Raw genomic sequence first — 17,057 nt, 5'->3', positions numbered from 1 at the left:
GAAAGAGAAGGTCTAACCCAGCCCAGGCTGGGGTTACAAACTCCAGGTGTGCCACTGCACCTGACTGGAAATGTCAAAAACAGAAATCATTGTCCCCAAAATGACAGACCCACAAAGAGAAGGATCATGGGTTGGAAATGTCTTCTCCATTCCATACAAAGAAGGATAGAAAGCTTTGTTTGTTTAAGAGGGGGAGGAGGAGGAGGAGGAGGAGGAGGAGGAGGAGGAGGAGGAGGACTGCTGAGACGGCTCAGCAGGTTAAAAAGACACAACACGTGCTGCATTAGCTGCAGAATCCCTTCCAAAGAACCCCAAGAAGGCAACCTCTGTCAGAGTGGGAGGGAGAGCTGCCTCCACAGCTGTCCTCTATCACCATGCAGTCTGTGGCACTGACAGATGCATACATACACCCTCCACCACCACACACAATAACCAAGTCTAAAGACTCAATCCACTGTTCTCCTAAAAATCAGAATATAACTATGGGTCTCGGGCTCAGTTGGTACACAGCTTGCCTACCACATACAAAGTTCCATCCCCAGAACCACATAAACTGGCATAATGATGAATGCTGGGAGTGTCAGGAATTCTGCTACATAATGAGTCTGAGCCCAGCCCAGAATACCTGAGACTAACAGAAAGAAGAGAAAGAAAAAAAGGAAAAGAAAAGAAAGAGGCCAGGTATGGTGGTGCACACCTTTAATCCAGCACTCAGGAGGCTGAAGGAGGTGGATGATCTCTTTGAACTTATGGTCAGCCTGGTCTACGCTACATAGCGAGTTCCAAGAAAGCCAGAGCTATATAACAGAGACAAAATAAACAAACAAAAAACATATAAAATAGTTGTAAGAAGCACATGCCCACCCTCCCAGGATGAGTCACAGTGAGTTTGATGCCAGCCTGGGCTACATTGTGAATTCCAAGCCAATCTGGCTATTAGGTTTCATGAAAACATTTTGTAAATTTTTTAAGTTTTTTAAAAGTATTGTATGTGTGGCGCCTGAGTGCCAGAGCAGCGCGTGCATCAGCACATGCATGGAGGCTTTCAGAGAAATGGGTTCTCTCCTCCTACCACGGGTCCCCAGGACTGAATACAGGTCATCAAGCCTGCACAGCAAACATGTTTACCCACTGAGCCAGATCACTGGCCCTCAATGTTTTGTTTAAGGCACAGTCTCTCTACAAAGCCCTGGCTGTCCTGGAACTCCTTATGTAAACCAGACTAGACTCGAACTCACAGAGATCACCTGCCTCTGCCTCAAGAGTGCTACAGGGACTAAAGGCCTAAGCCTACTCGTCCAGCTAATATTCTTTTTTGTTTAATTCTCCCACTTTTGAGCTGTCACGGGTGCCGAGAAAGCTCTTGTGTTCTTTTTCCTGCCCTGCAGCCCACAGCTCCTCCCTCCATCAACCCCCTGGCTACCACCTATTCACTGTCCCAGCCTCATTCTCAGGAATCCTCCTGGCAACCTTCCCGCCTCCCAAGAGCAGGCTTGTACCTTTGGTGAAGAATCCTGACCACCCTCCTTCAGCAAACGTGACCACATTTGGGGCTGTCACTCCCATGAGCCAAGCACCACCATCCAATCTCCAGAACTAGAACTGCCATGCAGCGGAGGCCCCCAGTCCTGCTCAATTAGAGGACAAGCTATTTTAAATCAATTACCTCAAATACGTGCGCGCACACACAGCAGGCAGTGTGTAAAAACACTGATCTACAGCAGCATCTGCAGCCATGTTACTGTGTGTGTGTGCGCACATGCAAGGGGAGCTACCGCACAGGTTAACGCAGGGCCTCAGCCTCGCTCAACTGATTTCAACACTCAGGACTCCGACTGAGGAGGGAGGATCTCTTTTCTTCTTTTGTCTTTTCAGAATTTTTTCAAGAAGAAAGTTTCTTTGTGTAGCCCCTGTCCTGACCCTGAACTCAAGAGATTCACCTGCCCCTGCCTCCCTGGTCCTTGCTGAGGTAGGAAGATCTCAAGTTTGAGGTTATATAGTGAAGATGTTGTCCCCCCCCCCCAAAAAAAAACAAGCCAGGTGTAGTGGAGCACACCTTTAGGTGGAGGCAGGAGGATCCCTGTGAGACTGGGGCCAGCCTTGTCTACACAATGAGCTTGAGGACAGCCAGAGCTACATAGTGAGACCCTGTCTCAAAGACAAAAATTTTTAAAAAAGCAAATTAAATAGATGCATGGACACCAGGAGATGTTATTTCTATTTTCACCTCTCCTTGGGGCCTTAGTATAAACCCCAACTTAGTATATACTTAGTTTATTACAGCCCTTAAAAGCTATCACATGGATGTCCCCAATCCTGATGTAGTGCTCACAATAAACTAACTGAAACGAAGTACTAACAAGAGTCAGATGACTCTCGTCTCATTTACATATCTCTGTACATGCCATTTTTGTCTGCAGCACCTGTCAAGGCCATCAAGCCGATGCCTACAGGGAAGGAAGAAGGGAACAGAAAGGCCAACAACAGCACCAGCTCCCGCACCCCCCCCACCCCCCCCAGCACCCATCTGCATACACCCTTCCAGCATGGAGTCAGAGCACTGGGAAGCAGCTACCAGCTTTCACATGCAGCGAGTCTCGATCGTTTGCAAACAAACGCAAACACTGTCTATATGTGAAGTATTCTCATACACAGAAAGAACTGTGAACTACAATTAAAATTCTGATTATCAGGCCAGCACTCCAGAGGCAGACACAGACAGACCACTTTGAGTTCTAGGCTAGCCTAAGTTATTATACAGCAAGGCCCTATCTCAGCTCAAAAATAATAAACACAAAATTTCCTGTTACCACAGGATTAACAATTCTCAAAAACTTTAATTACATTTATCTATGGGGGGTAGGCACGTACGCTGTGACAAGTGTGGAGGTCAGCAGACAGACAGCTTGCAGTCTGTTCTCTCCCTCCACCACATGGCTTCCAGAGACAGAGCTCGGGTCATCAGACTTAGCAGCAAGCACCTTTACCCTGCTGAACCATCTTGCCAGCTCAAGAAACTGTTATTTTCTATTGCTAGTACCTGAACAAAATGGGAAGAAAAAACAAACCAGAAACAAACCCACACAGCATTATTACATGGAAACTCTCTACCACTCTTGAAACTCATTAGTCTATAACTGTTTCAAATAAGTAAGAAAAATGATCTCCAACACAGCCTGGAAGCTGCTCCTTGAACCATCTAGTTCACACACACACACATTCTCCTTTTAAAACCTTGGTGGTGGCGCACGCCTTTAATCCCAGCACTCAGGAGGCAGAGGCAGGTGGATCTGAGTTTGAGGCCTACCTGGTCTACAGAGTGAGTTCCAGGACAGCCAGGGCTGTTACACAGAGAGACCCCATGGGGGTGGGGATGACATGGGAGGAGGAAGAAAAGCCTGAAGCAGTGAAGACTCAGCAACTTCAGAACTTCCTGCTTTCTGTCTGTCTGTCATCAACTGATCTCCTTTCCTGAGCTAAGCAGGGACCCAGGCCTTGTGCACCACAGGCAAGAGCTCTACCATGAAACTACACCCCCTCCCACAGCCAGTTAGAACTCTGTACCTGAAACAGCCAGAGGAAATGACTTACTACAATTAAACGAGGACATGCTACTTCAGAGTATTGGGGTGGAGGGGGGTTTCCATGTCAAAAACTAACAGCATGCATAGGCAAGTCTCCCCAGCCAGCCCATGCTGTTCCCTCTCAAGACTACCAGAGAGAGGTGAGCATAATGATCACACCTGTAACCAACAACAGGAGGCTGAGGCAAAAGGACCGAGGGTTCAAGGGTAGCCTGGACTATATGGTAAGAGCCTATTTTTAAAAACCACAACCAAAATTAAATAAAACAGTGACTACTACTTGTAAGGAAGACTACATCCTCATGGCAACTGAAAAGACTTCACATTTGCTGAAGCAGAGGCCACAGAGGCACCCCCCACCCCCAAAAAAGACAATACCCTGCCACTCCAGAGCTTGGCCAAAGCACAACTACTCTGAAGTGTGGTATGGCAGCTGACCACCTACTGCCTCCCGGCTGTGGACACAAACGTTTGCTCTCAGAAGTCACAGAGGGGGCAGCTGCCAAGACTGTCACCACGCCTCACCTCTGACCCGGTTCTGCATTCCCTTGGCAGTGACTGCATCCTAACAGATTTGAAGGGCCTGTTGCAGCAATCCAAGTTCATCCCCTGCTGCTGAATATAGAAGACAAAGTGTTCCTATACGTCTCCCCCCCAAAAAAAAACAATGAAAAGTCACCCAGTCCATAGCACCAAAGCACTCCCTCAATGCCTCTCTAACCGCAGGTACTCACCAGAACACCTGGGAAAAGAATACAATCACCTTACTGGGGGGGGGGGTGTCAATGTGTTTCTTAAAAGATAAAAATTTAACTGTAAACACCACTAGAAATACAAGCTTAAGAAATCGTATAGGGAGGGGGTATGGGGGGTTGGCTCACACCTTTAACCCCAGCACTCAGGAGGCAGAGGCAAGCAGATCTGTGAGTCCGAGGCCAGCCTGGTCTACAGAATGAGTTCCATGACAGCCAGGGCTAAACAGAGAAAGGCTGTCTCAAAAAAAAAAAAGGGGGTGGGGAGCCACGAGGTATATAGTGGAATGTGTGTCTTGCTTGTGCAAAACCTTGGATTCCAAAGGAGGAGTACTTAAACCAGACTAGTCTATAGTGAAGAACAGCATTTCTTTAAGAGTCAAAGATGATGACCCGGGGCAATAACCAGACAAGTGACTTCTGCTGGGGGAGGGACAGAGAAAACAGGGTCTCACCAAATAGACCTCCTTGGCCTCTCCAGTTGGACTAACTAACTGCCACACCCACCACATACTACTTTGGTCAAAAAAAGCCAACAACATAGGAAACTAATCAGCAACAACCTGATACTCCTTCCCCCAAAGCCTTTCATACAAACCATCTTTATCACTTCAGATACTAAACTACCCTACCATTGTCTCTTTCCCCATCAAATGAACTTCCTAATCACAAATGTAACTTGTTCCTTAAGACAAAATCCAACCTCCACTTCTCAAATCCCAGCCAGCAGGCTTTCACAAAAAATCCAGATGAATGTCCACCTCCGTCTTAAGGAAGAGTCCTGGAGAGGCTAATACAGATCATCCCAGGAGCTCCAGGTACGGTGAGGAGTCGCCCTGGCGTTTGGTTTGGGGTGTTGATTTCGATTTGGTTAGGGTTTTCTAGACGGTGTACAGAAGGTTTGCCAACAGTCTTTCACGATAGCCTAGGTTAGCCTAGAAATCACGACAGTCTCGCTGCCTCGACCTCCCCAGTGTTATGACTATAGACATGAGCCACCAAGTCTACCTTAAAATTGGTGCATTAGTCCTAGGGAAGATGTGGAACAGCTCCTAAACTTAATTCTGAAGGTGCAGCTTATACTGGAGCAGAGGCAATTTCTCACAATGGGTAGGCTCTCAATACTTCTGACCCTGTACCACAAAAATATGGCCCAAACTAATGGAGGAAAAAATACGGATTCACTCTGTTTTGTAAGTAGCAATCTAGATCCGATGTCTTTATACCAATGTATCATTTAATTGTTTAGGTATGTTTGGCCAGCCTGTGTGTCTGTGTTCATGCCTAGTACTTGAGGAGGCCAGAAGAGGGCATCAGATTCTCTAGAACTAGAGGTAAACATGGCTGTGAGCTCCCGCGTGCGTGCGTGAGTGCGTGCGTGCTGGGAATCTCTATCTTCTGGTCAAATAGCCAGTGCTCTGGCACAGCTGAGCCACCTCTCCAGCCCCAAATATATAATGTCCATAAGAAAATTTGCTATCGCCGGGCGGTGGTGGCGCACGCCTTTAATCCCAGCACTCGGGAGGAGGAGCCAGGCGGATCTCTGTGAGTTTGAGGTCAGCCTGGTCTACCAAGTGAGTTCCAGGAAAGGCGCAAAGCTACACAGACAGACCCTGTCTCGAAAAAAACCAAAAAAAAAAAAAAAAAGAAAAAAGAAAAAATTTGCTATCAAAAATGTAATTTTTTATTGTTTTTCGGGGAAAAAAAGGCAAGTATATAAAATTATGTTCACGATAAACTAAATAAAAACATTCATATACAAAAAGAGACAATGTACATGAGGCCTTGGTTTGATCCCCAGTACACCAAACAGAAGGACACACAGAAATACAAGGAGGGAGAGGGAGAAGAAATCAAAATATGAACTGTGACAGAACAGACCTTTTCTATTCTGTCTTCCAGATTTTTTAAATAATTTTCTTATATAACAAAGAACTTCTTAAAAACAAGGCAACAGCCAGAAACAGAACAAAATTTACAGAAAAAAAAAATTTACATCAACAAGAGAACAAGTCAGACTTGAAATCGTGGGGTACCCCCACAAGGAATACTATTATTCGTGTACTAATATAAAAAAGAATCAACTCTACACTTCAAGGCATCAGAAAAGCAATGTGTAAAATGCTCAAGACTCCATTTTTATGCTAAAAACTGAGTCAACAGACTATCTGTCAAAGGAGAAGAAACTGAGAGGAGAAACTGGCACCAGGTGACTTCTTCGAGTGATGGGATGTTCCCTATCTTCACTGTGAAGGCAGGCTCCACCTTAGGCTGTCTTCACACTCCCAAGCGTACACACACGTCAACCAGGTAAACAGACAAAAGGCTGGGGATGATGACCGATTTTAACCCAGCACTCAGGACACATGGGCAGGCAGATATAAACTTGAGCCCAGCCTGATCTACATAGAGTACTAGGCCAGCTAGGGCCACTGTCTCAAAATAAAACGAAAAAGCAGTAAATAGAACGTTATTCTCATGAACTCCGCCATCTGAAGTATTTCCATGGTATTTCCGCTATGTAACAAATTACACTTGGAAGTGAGAGAGCACCAGACACCTCTGCTTGATTATCACACCAAGAAGGCAAACGCTACAAAAGCGGTTAGTTGAGAATTTACCATACTTACTTGGAGTTGGATTCCTACTACAATGGCAAGAATAAAACATTAAATGCCTTATTAAAGAATCATTTCTAGGGGCTGGAGAGATGCTCAGTGGTTAAGAACATTGCCTGCTCTTCCAGAGGACCTGGGTTCAGTTCCCAGCACCCACATGGCAGCTCATAACTGTCTGTAACTCCAGTTCCAGGGGACCCAACACCCTCACACAGACATACATGCAGGCAAAACACCAATGCACATAAAATACAAATAAATAAATTATAAAAAAATTAAAAATAATTTCTAAGAGCTTATTTAATACTTTCACCTCTAAATATTAACTTAGAAAAAAGTCATCGCCGGGTGGTGGTGGCACACGCCTTTAATCCCAGCACTTGGGAGGCAAAGCCAGGTGGATCTCTGTGAGTTCGAGGCCAGCCTGGTCTACAGAATGAGATCCAGGAAAGGCACGAAGCTACACAGAGAAACCCTGTCTCAAAAAACCAAAGAGGGAAGGAGGGAGGGAAGGAGGGAGAGAGAGGGAGAGAGACAGGGAAAGAAAGACAGGGAGAGAAAGGAAGGAAAGCAAGAAAGTCATCACCTTTTCCCATCTTCCTCCCAGTGTGTTCCCACAGGAAATCATTAGTCCACACCACAACTGCCAACAGCTGGGGTAAGACGCCCTCCCGAACAAGCTGCAATACCGGGGCTGGGCTGGGGCTCAGTGGTAGCTTAGCACCCTAGAAGCACCAGGTTCCACCCTCAGCACTAAAAAGACAAATCACAGTACTGAGCTGTCAGGAGCATGAAGGTTTCCAGTGGGAACAGTGTGTGGTAGCTCGTAACTATAATCCTAGCACTTGCGAGGCTGAGGAGGATTACAGTTTAAGGGTTCAGGATAAATTCCAGGCTGGTCTGGACTACCCAGTGAGATTGAGTCAACAAAGTTTAAAACTCCATTGTGTCCACACTCCCTCTTACAGGTTACAGTCAAAGGTGTTTCCTCTTGAGAAGGCCAGGTTCACAGAAGCTGTGCTGCACACACCTGCTAATCCAATCACTAGGGAGGCTGAGGCAAGCAGACCTCTGAGAGTCCAAAGCCAGCCTGCCTGCACGGCAGTTCCGGGCCAGCCAGGGCTAGATAGTGAGATTCTGTCTCAAAAACTATTTAAGAGTTCTTGTTCTTTTTTTTTTTTTTTTTTTTTTTCAAGACAGGGTTTCTCTGTGTAGCCCTGGCTTTCCTGTAACTCGCTCTGTAGACCAGGCTGGCCTCGAACTCACAGAGATCCACCTGCCTCTGCCTCCCAAGTGCTGGGATTGCTTTTTTTTTTTTTTAATAATTTTTTATTTAATGTGCATTGGTGTTTTGCCTGCATGTATGTCTGTGAAAGTGTGACAGGTCCCCTGGAACTACAGTTACAGACAGTTGTAAGCTACCATGTGGGTGCTGGGAATTGAACCCAGGTCCTCCAGAAGAGTAGTCACTCTTCTAACTACTGAGCCATCTTGTTGCTCTTGTGAATTTCAGTCCCAGTGCCCACGTGGCCCAACAACTGGCTGTAACCCCAGTTCCAGAGAATCCCATACCCTCTTCTATGTATGTGGTACACAGATATGCAAGCAGGCAAAACATACATAAAATACAATTTTCAATGGCCCCAACTAACTTTACTAAACAGAATTATCAAAATTATCAGTCATAAAGACAACAGGAAATCTGGACAGATTTGGCACTAATCTATTTTAGGTATTTAAAGGTGCAGTGCTGAGAAATACAATGAAAACGTATCAATTAAACTAACTGGTGCAGGCCGATTAGGACACCTCAGCTGGTGAAGGTGCTGAGTGCCAAAGCCTGACAAGCTGCAGATTTGGTCTGAGGGGAGCCACGTGGCGGAAAGACAGAACCAGCCTACTTCTCTAACTCCCACATGTGTACTGTGCACATGTGCTCTAGTGTGCATGTGTGCAGGTACTTGCACACACATGCACACAGTGCACAACGCAAACCTAGGGTCCTTTATGACTCAGCTGATTTACACACTTCTATCACACACACACACACACACACTCACACTCACTAGCTCAAGCACACCCAAATAACTTTATTTTAATTTAATAAAATAAATTTTTGACAGACGGACAGGACTAGTGGGGCCGGGATTGGCATGAGCTGGCCCCGATTTATAACTACTGAGACTGAGTGATGAGTACCTAATGTTTAGTTTACTATTTTCTCTACTTCTGCAGCTGTTGAAACCTTCCACAAGGCTTTTAAATACTAATTTTTTTTTTTTTTTTTTTTTTTTTTTTTTTTTTTTTTTTTTTTTTGGTTTTTCGAGACAGGGTTTCTCTGCGTAGTTTTGCGCCTTTCCTGGAGCTCACTTGGTAGCCCAGGCTGGCCTCGAACTCACAGCGATCCACCTGGCTCTGCCTCCCGAGTGCTGGGATTAAAGGCGTGCGCCACCACCGCCCGGCTTAAATACTAATTTTAAATACTAACATTCAGGGGATATTTTTAAAACCTGGTAACAGAAGAAAAAATCAACAATTCATAATCAAAGCAAGCCAGGGGAAAATTTATTTTATTATGATCAGAATGGCAGGGCATCAAGTCAAAATAAAACAAACAAAAAGCCACAAGTGGTGACTGCAGTTGTTTCTCAGACAAGGAAAAGGATACCAAGTACATCCTGTTGCAACATAAAATTGCTCTCTCATGTATATATGTGTATATACACGTATGTATGTATGTATGTATGTATGTATGTATGTATGTATGTGTGTATGTGTATATATATATATGCCTTGTGCTTGTGGGCACCAATGGCTAAGGCTAGCTATGAATGAGGTTCAACACAAAATTATAAACTTAACTTGTAAAAAGACTGCTTAAAGATTCATTATTGTTACAAACTGAACATGCTTGTGTGTCTGTGGGGATGTGTGCACTTGAGTGCAGTGGCCTATGAAGATCCTATGAAGCTGGAGTCCGACGCCTCCATGTGTGCTGAGAACTCTGGTCCTCTCCACAAGAGCAGTACATGCTCTTCACCACTGAGTAACGCATCTCCTTGTCCCCTACTTTTGGTAACTTGACTGCAGTTTTCAAGGTGAACTTCAGAGATGACGGTCATGTTGCAATGTCAGGAAGTTGGACATTCTGAGAGCTGGGAGAGGGCTGGAGAGGCAGCTCAGCAGGAGTGCCCACCTAGACACACAAGGAAATCCTGGGCTGACCCAGGAAAGCCAGGTGGGGGCCTTATGCCTTGTATGCCTATAACCTCTGGGGAGCAATCTAAAGGCAAACTAGTGTAAATAAAAGATCATCCTAGACTCTAGGTCCGTTTGTGGTGGTATGCACTATCATCCTGGCACTCAGAGGCAAAGAATAAAGTGTTCAAGGCCAGAGGGAAAGACATACATACTGATGATATTCTGTCTCAAAACAAAGATTGTACTTAGAGGCTCCCCACAGTGGCATGCAGGGGGATCACTATTAGCAGCAAGACCCTGCCTCAAAAGACCAAAATAAAGTATTTAGATGTAACCCGACAACCTCTTATCATCCTATTTCCTTGAAAGCCTGCTCCCTAAATAACAAACTGTTAAGGAAAACCGTCTGCCCACCTCCACTGCTCACTCCATACTGCCCCTTGCCAGCACGTTTCTTTCACTGGTGTCTGTGCCTAGGTCTATGACCAGTAACAAATTTCTTGACTTGTAAAACTCACTGCTCATTTGTCTTTTCAACTTCTAGTTGGCCTTGCCTACACCATTTTCAATCTTTTCTCAAGCAACTGCCTTTAATCCATTCATTACACTTAACCGCCCCTTCCCACCACAATGTTTCTAGGATGTCTTTAGATGACAAGCTCAGTAATCAGTGGGGTTTCCTGCTAATTATGCTCTATCACACTTAGCCTAACACTTGGGTGGTGTTTCTGGTGGGGCTTGGGGTCGGGACCACTGAAAATTCCAGGCACTTTAATCATTATATATAACCCCACCCCCCGCCACCTTTGTCCCCCTCTGTGAAAGCACCCTTCTACACCTTTTGGCTCCTGCTCAAGTGCAAAGACATAAAACCCACAGTCCTAAAAATGTTTTATTTTTAGCCTTGTTACAGTTAGCCAATCCCTAATTCTCAACACACGGTGCTCTGATGGACCATTCTATTGGTGAAATTATTAAGGCCACTCCTCGTAGTTAAAAGGAGATTTATTTAATGGCGTAACTTACAAATGAAGGAATAGGTAGGTTGAGGGTTCTGGGAAAGACGCAGCAGTAGTCCGGAGATGTTCTCTAGAGAACTCTCCTCCGTCCACCTCTAACTTCGGGGCTCCCAGCCACAGGAGAGCACAGCATGTCCCGATCTTGGGTCCTCAGGCCCTCCCCAAAACCTCAATGGGGGGTTGGAACTTCCAGACCAAAGCTAGAATGGCTACTCACTACACCATTCTATCTGCACTGTCGGAAATGGAACTGGAGTAGCTACATGTGGTCTTCACAGAACTTGAACTATGTCTATTTACTGAAGGACTGACTTCGACTTTAATTTTCATTAGCTTTCAATCATCATGTTTTGAACCTAACTTAAGAACCTGGTTTTTTCATCTGTACTAAAGATAATCTTGGCCCAGGATTCTCCCCTCACATAGTTGACATTTTGAATTTGGTCATTCCAGGCTGTGGGGAACAGTCCTGTTCTTACCAGAGCCTAGAGCCACTACAGGCCAGCAGCAATGTCCTAGCTGAGATTCCAGTTTGGAATACCTGCCGGCATGGCTTCAGCACTCACACTGAAATGCCGGCCGGCATGTCCCGCCAGGGAGCCCGAAAGGTAAAATCGCTGTCAGCTGGAACAGCAAACTTGGGGTAAGAGTCTGGGGTCTTGTTTATTAAAGACAGGGTCTCACTGTCAATCAAGTGGCCTGGAACTCAAAATTAGACTGGGCTGACCTCAAACTTGCTGCAATTAGGGCCTCACTCTCCCAAGTGCTAGCTAAGACTGCTGGCAGAGCTGTCATGCCCATTTTGTTTTTCACTTATACTAATAGTTTCAGGGCATGGAGATGTCGTTCTGTGGTACAGCACTTATACCTAGCGTCCTCAAGCTCCTAGGGTCAATTCCCCAGCACCCTGGAGAAGGGAAGGGGAGGAAAATTGTGGGAGAGGGTATTCTAGGATGAGCTGAGCTCTCACACTGCTGCATGTATATAAAAACAATTAAGCTGGGCGGTGGTGGCGCACGCCTTTAATCCCAGCACTCGGGAGGCAGAGGCAGGAGGATCTCTGTGAGTTCCAGGCCAGCCTGGTCTCCAAAGCGAGTTCCAGGAAAGGCGCAAAGCTACACAGAGAAACCCTGTCTTGAAAAACCAAAAAAAAAAAAAAACAACAATTAAGTAACCCTCTCTTCATATTTTCCAGACTCCCATCGAATACTTGTGTTTCTCATTCACTATCTCAACTGTCCCTCCCTAACCTTGAGGCCACTCCCCAGCCTTCCAGTTTCACACTCCTGTCTCTTCTATACTGTAGCCTTCCAGCGCTCTGAGGGAGAAACTACTAGAGAAAAAACCCCAGTGATGTGACCACTAAGCCTGACTAGACTGATTACACAACACATTATAATGCAACACTCCCAGGAATCCCGCTTACAATGACAACTGGTCTGTGTTATAATCAACCTGCACCCTAAGGAGTAATCTGAGGACAACCCACGTCATATCCACAGCGCTTTAAAAAGACCTTTTCTTCCTTATCTAGCACAAGGAAAGGGTTAAGAAAGTCAGCTGACCAAAAAAAAAAAAAAAAAAAAAAAAAAAGCAGGTAACCTGGAGAGGTGTCGGGCAGAAGTCAAAACTCTAGGATACCAACATCTGGCTAATTCTGTTCTTTAAAACTAGAACCAATCACCTCAAAGAAATGACACGCCAAATGTAAGGAAGGACTACGTAAGAGCTTGTTTGGAGGTGGGGGCTGCTGACCCGGCTCGGCAAGCATATGCTCTCGCTGGGCAAGCCTGCCGGCCTCAGTCTGACCCCTGGAACCCACGGTAGAAAAGGAGGACACACTCCTGAAAGCTGACCTCTGAACCTCCACACACATGCTGTGACACTCACACTTGTACACCCACACACACATCATATATACATGTACACAATACTGGACCACAATACTGGGCCAGCAAGATGGTTCACTGGGTCAAGACCCTTGCCGCCAAGTCTAACAACCTAAGTTTGATCCCCAGGATCCAAACTGGAGAAGCAAGTCGTCTCTGACCTCCATACCCATGCTGTGGCACACTCACGTGCACACCCATTTTAAAGCTTGACTACTTATATCGTCCACAAGCCACGTAACTGAAGACTAAGTTTCTAGCAGCGGATGAACACACAGGGCCTCTAGGCAGGTGAGTGTGCGCACGGCTGAGCACCAAGTCAGGACACCGCCCGGTGCGCAGACCTCAGCGGGAGTCCACCGTGCATCTCTCTGGGGTCACCCCACCAATCTCTTCACCTCTCTGTGAGGAGCACAACTCAGGCAGGCATGTCACTTCTCGGGCGTTTTCCAGGGGTTGGGGGCAGGGCGCTTCCAGCTCTCCCCTCAGGCTTCAGAACCACAGTTGGGGGGGGGGGGGTCTAGTTCTTCTGTTGTCTGAGACATTGGTAAACAGGAACTAGAACAAGAAATTCACTAGAGAGCTAGGGAGGGGTTCAGTCAGCATAGTGCTGGCTATGCCAGCGTGGGGATCCGAATTCCACCTCCAGGATTAACATTTAAATGAAATGGACTCTTCTGTCACAAAGCAGCCTCTTCAGCACTTAGGAGGAGCCTTCAACAGGCCACGCACTAAGCAGCAGAACAGTTTTAAGTTTAACTACCACCAGGGTTTTGTTTTGTTTTGTTGTTTTTGTGGTTTTTTTTTTTTTTTTTTTTTTTTTGGTTTTTCAAGATAGACTTTCTCCTCGAAACAGTCATAGCTGCCCTGGATCTCACTCTGTAGCCCAGGCTGGCCTTGAACTCACAGGGATCCGGCTGGCTCTGTTTCCTGAGTGCTGAGATTAAAGGCGTTCGTTTATCTACCACCTTAATGAACATGTTATAGAACTCAAAGTTACCTGTCTTTTCCCTTACTTCATAAGAAACTCATACCAGGGATCTAGAAAGATGGCTTAGCAGTCAATAACACTGGCTGCTCTTGCTGAGGATGTGGGTTGTTCCATTTCCATCACCCACATCCAGCAGCTCACAATCACCTATAATATCTCCAGTCCCAGGGACCTGATGCCCTGCACAGATACATACATGCAGGCACTCGTGTATATACACATAAAGACAAAGTTAAAAACTCACCCCAGGTGTTGTTGCACACACCTGTAAGCTCAGCACCCAAGAGGCTAAGGCAGAATTGTGAATTCAAGCCAGCTTGGGCAACACAGAGACCTCCATCCCATACTGCTATCTAGACAAACAGACAGCAAAAAGTCACAAATATCTATAAATATTCTTAATACAGTACATGGACTCTAGAAGAGTCAAAAACAAAGCTGGGACTAGAAAAATGTCAGGTTTAAAAAAACCTGTCAATTTCTCAAACAGCTACAGTAAAAAGAACACTAAAAAGTGAATCAAAATGCCCGACACACAGGAGATGTAGCACAATTGGTAGAGCGTCTGTCTGGCAAGCATGAGGCCCTGGGTCCTAGGCCCCTGTAAACTGGGTGTGGTGGCTCCGGCCTGTAATCACAGCGCTAGGGAGGTAGACAGGAGAAGAAAGAAGTGCAAGGTCATCATCAGACTCACAGTGAACTCCAGGCCAGCCAGGACCCTGTCTAAATAAATTAATTAATTAATTAGTAAGCACAAGGTTGGTAACGCCAAGACAAGGGTTTTGGCATGCAGACTCAACTGAACAGGCTCTTTCAAGTTCCTGGTACACAAAGTCAGTGTGTGCTGCCACAGAAAGCATGCCCTCCTCTGGTGCCCCTTTCTAAGTTACAGGGCAAAGGACTCAAACACGACCCACACGCCTCTCCGAACGGCAGCAGGGCCGTCCTCACTACTAGCCTGATTCTCAGATTTCCCTCCCTCCCCCCCCCAAAAAAAAATCTGACGTTGAAGCTGTAAATAAGTACCTCCAATGCAACCAAGACAGAATAAGGATCCTATAACAAAATGTTGAAATAGCTTAAAGGTTGCATCCATATTTAAAGAGCTATAAGACAACTCCAAGTAGTTAATCTTTTCAAAAAGCATTTTGAGTTCCACAAACATGTATTTAAACAATATGGCTAAAGATTAGAAAAATCCTCACCCAATGTCTGAAACTAGACTGCCGGTCCAGGATCTAAAAGCTGCCGGCTCATGCCGTGGACACACTGACACTTTAGAGGCCAGTAGCACGTTAGGCCTCTTCCTCTCTCCGGGAAGCGCATGACAAACTGGGCGTCACGCAACTTAAGTCATCAGTTCACTTAGCAAAAATTACACCTTGCTTCTAAACTTGGGCAACGATGGCCTTCCACTCGCAAAAGAAATACGGGCCAGCAGGACCGCAGCATTCAGGGAGAGGGAAGCTTAAAACGCCTCACTTTCTGACCTGTAAACATTTGGCCCATCATTAGATCTAAGTCCTAGACACCAAGACACGCTTTAATGGAGGCCTCCTTCAACCTGCGAGTCGGTTTTGCACGAGTACAGGAACTTTTCGTGCTTTATCTTAGGTCCCCGAGAGCATGTGACCCTCCAACTCAATATCCTCAACTGGCAAGGCACAGCGACGGAGCCAAGGGGAAGAATCCGAATCAAAACAGCCTTATGAGATTTTTTAAAAACTTAAATCAAAATTCCTCCTCTGCTGGTAGCAAACGCAACCCAGAAATCCAGTGTTACGGAAAACAGCATTGCCAACTGCAACACCAAGAGTTTTCCTCTGACACTCGACGCAGTTTTCAGCTGTCAAATTACAACTCGAGAAAACACTGTCATTAGAATAAAAAAGGAAACAAAAAGGCTCGCACCACAGGGGCCCGGGTGCAGGAGTTTGGCAGTACCATTTCGAAGGAAGGAGGGCAAAAGGAATCCAATCCACTTCCCCACCCCCCGCCTGACTTCATCCCCCCCCCCCCTCCGGGGCAGTCAACCTCACCGCAGGGGCTCAAATCTAATAATAATAACAATAATCATGGCGCTCCCTCCCTCCCTCCAACCCCTCCCAACCCACGGTCTGCCGGGAATCGCCCCTCCCCGCCTCCCCGGGGGATGCCCAGCCCCCGGGACGAGGCTCGCGGGAGCCCCCCGAACCCGCCGCTCCTCTTCCCTCTCTTCCCCACCTCCACCCTCCCCCATCCGCATTGTCTGTCTCAATTCAACTTTGACTAATATGGATTCCTCGGGCCTGGGCCGGGCGCCCCCGGCTCCGCCGAGTTCAACGAGGTTCCTCGCGGGAGGGGGAGGGGGCTGCGCGCTAGGCCGTCTACACCGCCACCGCCGCCGCCGCCGCCGCCGCCGCGTCCACACCACGCCGGCCCCCGCCCCGCGGCCCGGGGCTCCCAAGTTTGGCCCGCCCCGGGCCTACAGGGGGCGGTAGGGCCCCCGGCGCGGCCGTGGGGGAGGGGAGAGGAGGAGGGAGGCGCCCCTCCCCCGCCGCCGCCCCATTACCTGTCATTGAGCTGGTCCTCGGTGCCCGGCAGCGGGTGGACCACGAAATGGATGGACGTCATGGTGCCGCCTGCGCGCCCCGCTCCCGGGGACGAGCCGCTCCCGCTCTCGCCCGGCCCCCCGAGCTCCTTCCCGTCCGCGGAGCCCACGGCCGCCGCCACCGCCTCCTCTTCCTCCTCCTCCTCCTCCTCCTCCCGGTCCCCAAACGGAGGGCCGCGAGCGCGCAGGGCCCGCCGCCTCCCCGCCGAGCGTGTGTCCGCGGCCCGGCGGTCCGGCGCGGCGGGCGGGAGGGCGGATCAACGCGCCGCCCGCTCGGCCGGCCACGGCGCGCACGGACGAGGGCGGCCTGGAGCGCGGCGGGTGGAGGGGTCCCGGGGCGGACGCGGCGGACGCGGCGGACGCGGGGAGCGGGGAGGGACAGCAGCCCGCAGCGCGCGTCACTGGCGACGAAC

The 17,057-nt window shown here is 47.6% G+C and overlaps 1 protein-coding gene across 4 annotated transcripts in view; it reads right to left on the bottom strand.

The window, feature by feature from the left end:
* Ubr5 (ubiquitin protein ligase E3 component n-recognin 5) overlaps positions 1-16,779 on the bottom strand; it is a 114,585-nt gene extending 97,806 nt beyond the window's left edge. For 2 of the 4 annotated variants that reach the window (XM_076555865.1, XM_076555867.1), the window contains exon 1: positions 16,606-16,770. In XM_076555865.1, the coding sequence (XP_076411980.1) occupies positions 16,606-16,667 (62 nt within the window). In that variant the 5' untranslated portion in view covers positions 16,668-16,770. Of the gene's footprint in view, positions 1-16,605 lie in introns of all 4 variants that reach the window. The other 2 variants (XM_076555868.1, XM_076555866.1) reach the window with 2 other exon arrangements.
* Positions 16,780-17,057: the final 278 nt, after the last annotated feature.

The sequence above is a fragment of the Peromyscus maniculatus genome, chromosome 20 (assembly GCF_049852395.1).
Source record: "Peromyscus maniculatus bairdii isolate BWxNUB_F1_BW_parent chromosome 20, HU_Pman_BW_mat_3.1, whole genome shotgun sequence".
Classification (NCBI taxonomy): domain Eukaryota; kingdom Metazoa; phylum Chordata; class Mammalia; order Rodentia; family Cricetidae; genus Peromyscus; species Peromyscus maniculatus.
The sequence above is the reverse complement of the archived record's forward strand: the minus strand, read 5'-3'. Positions and strand labels throughout refer to the sequence as shown.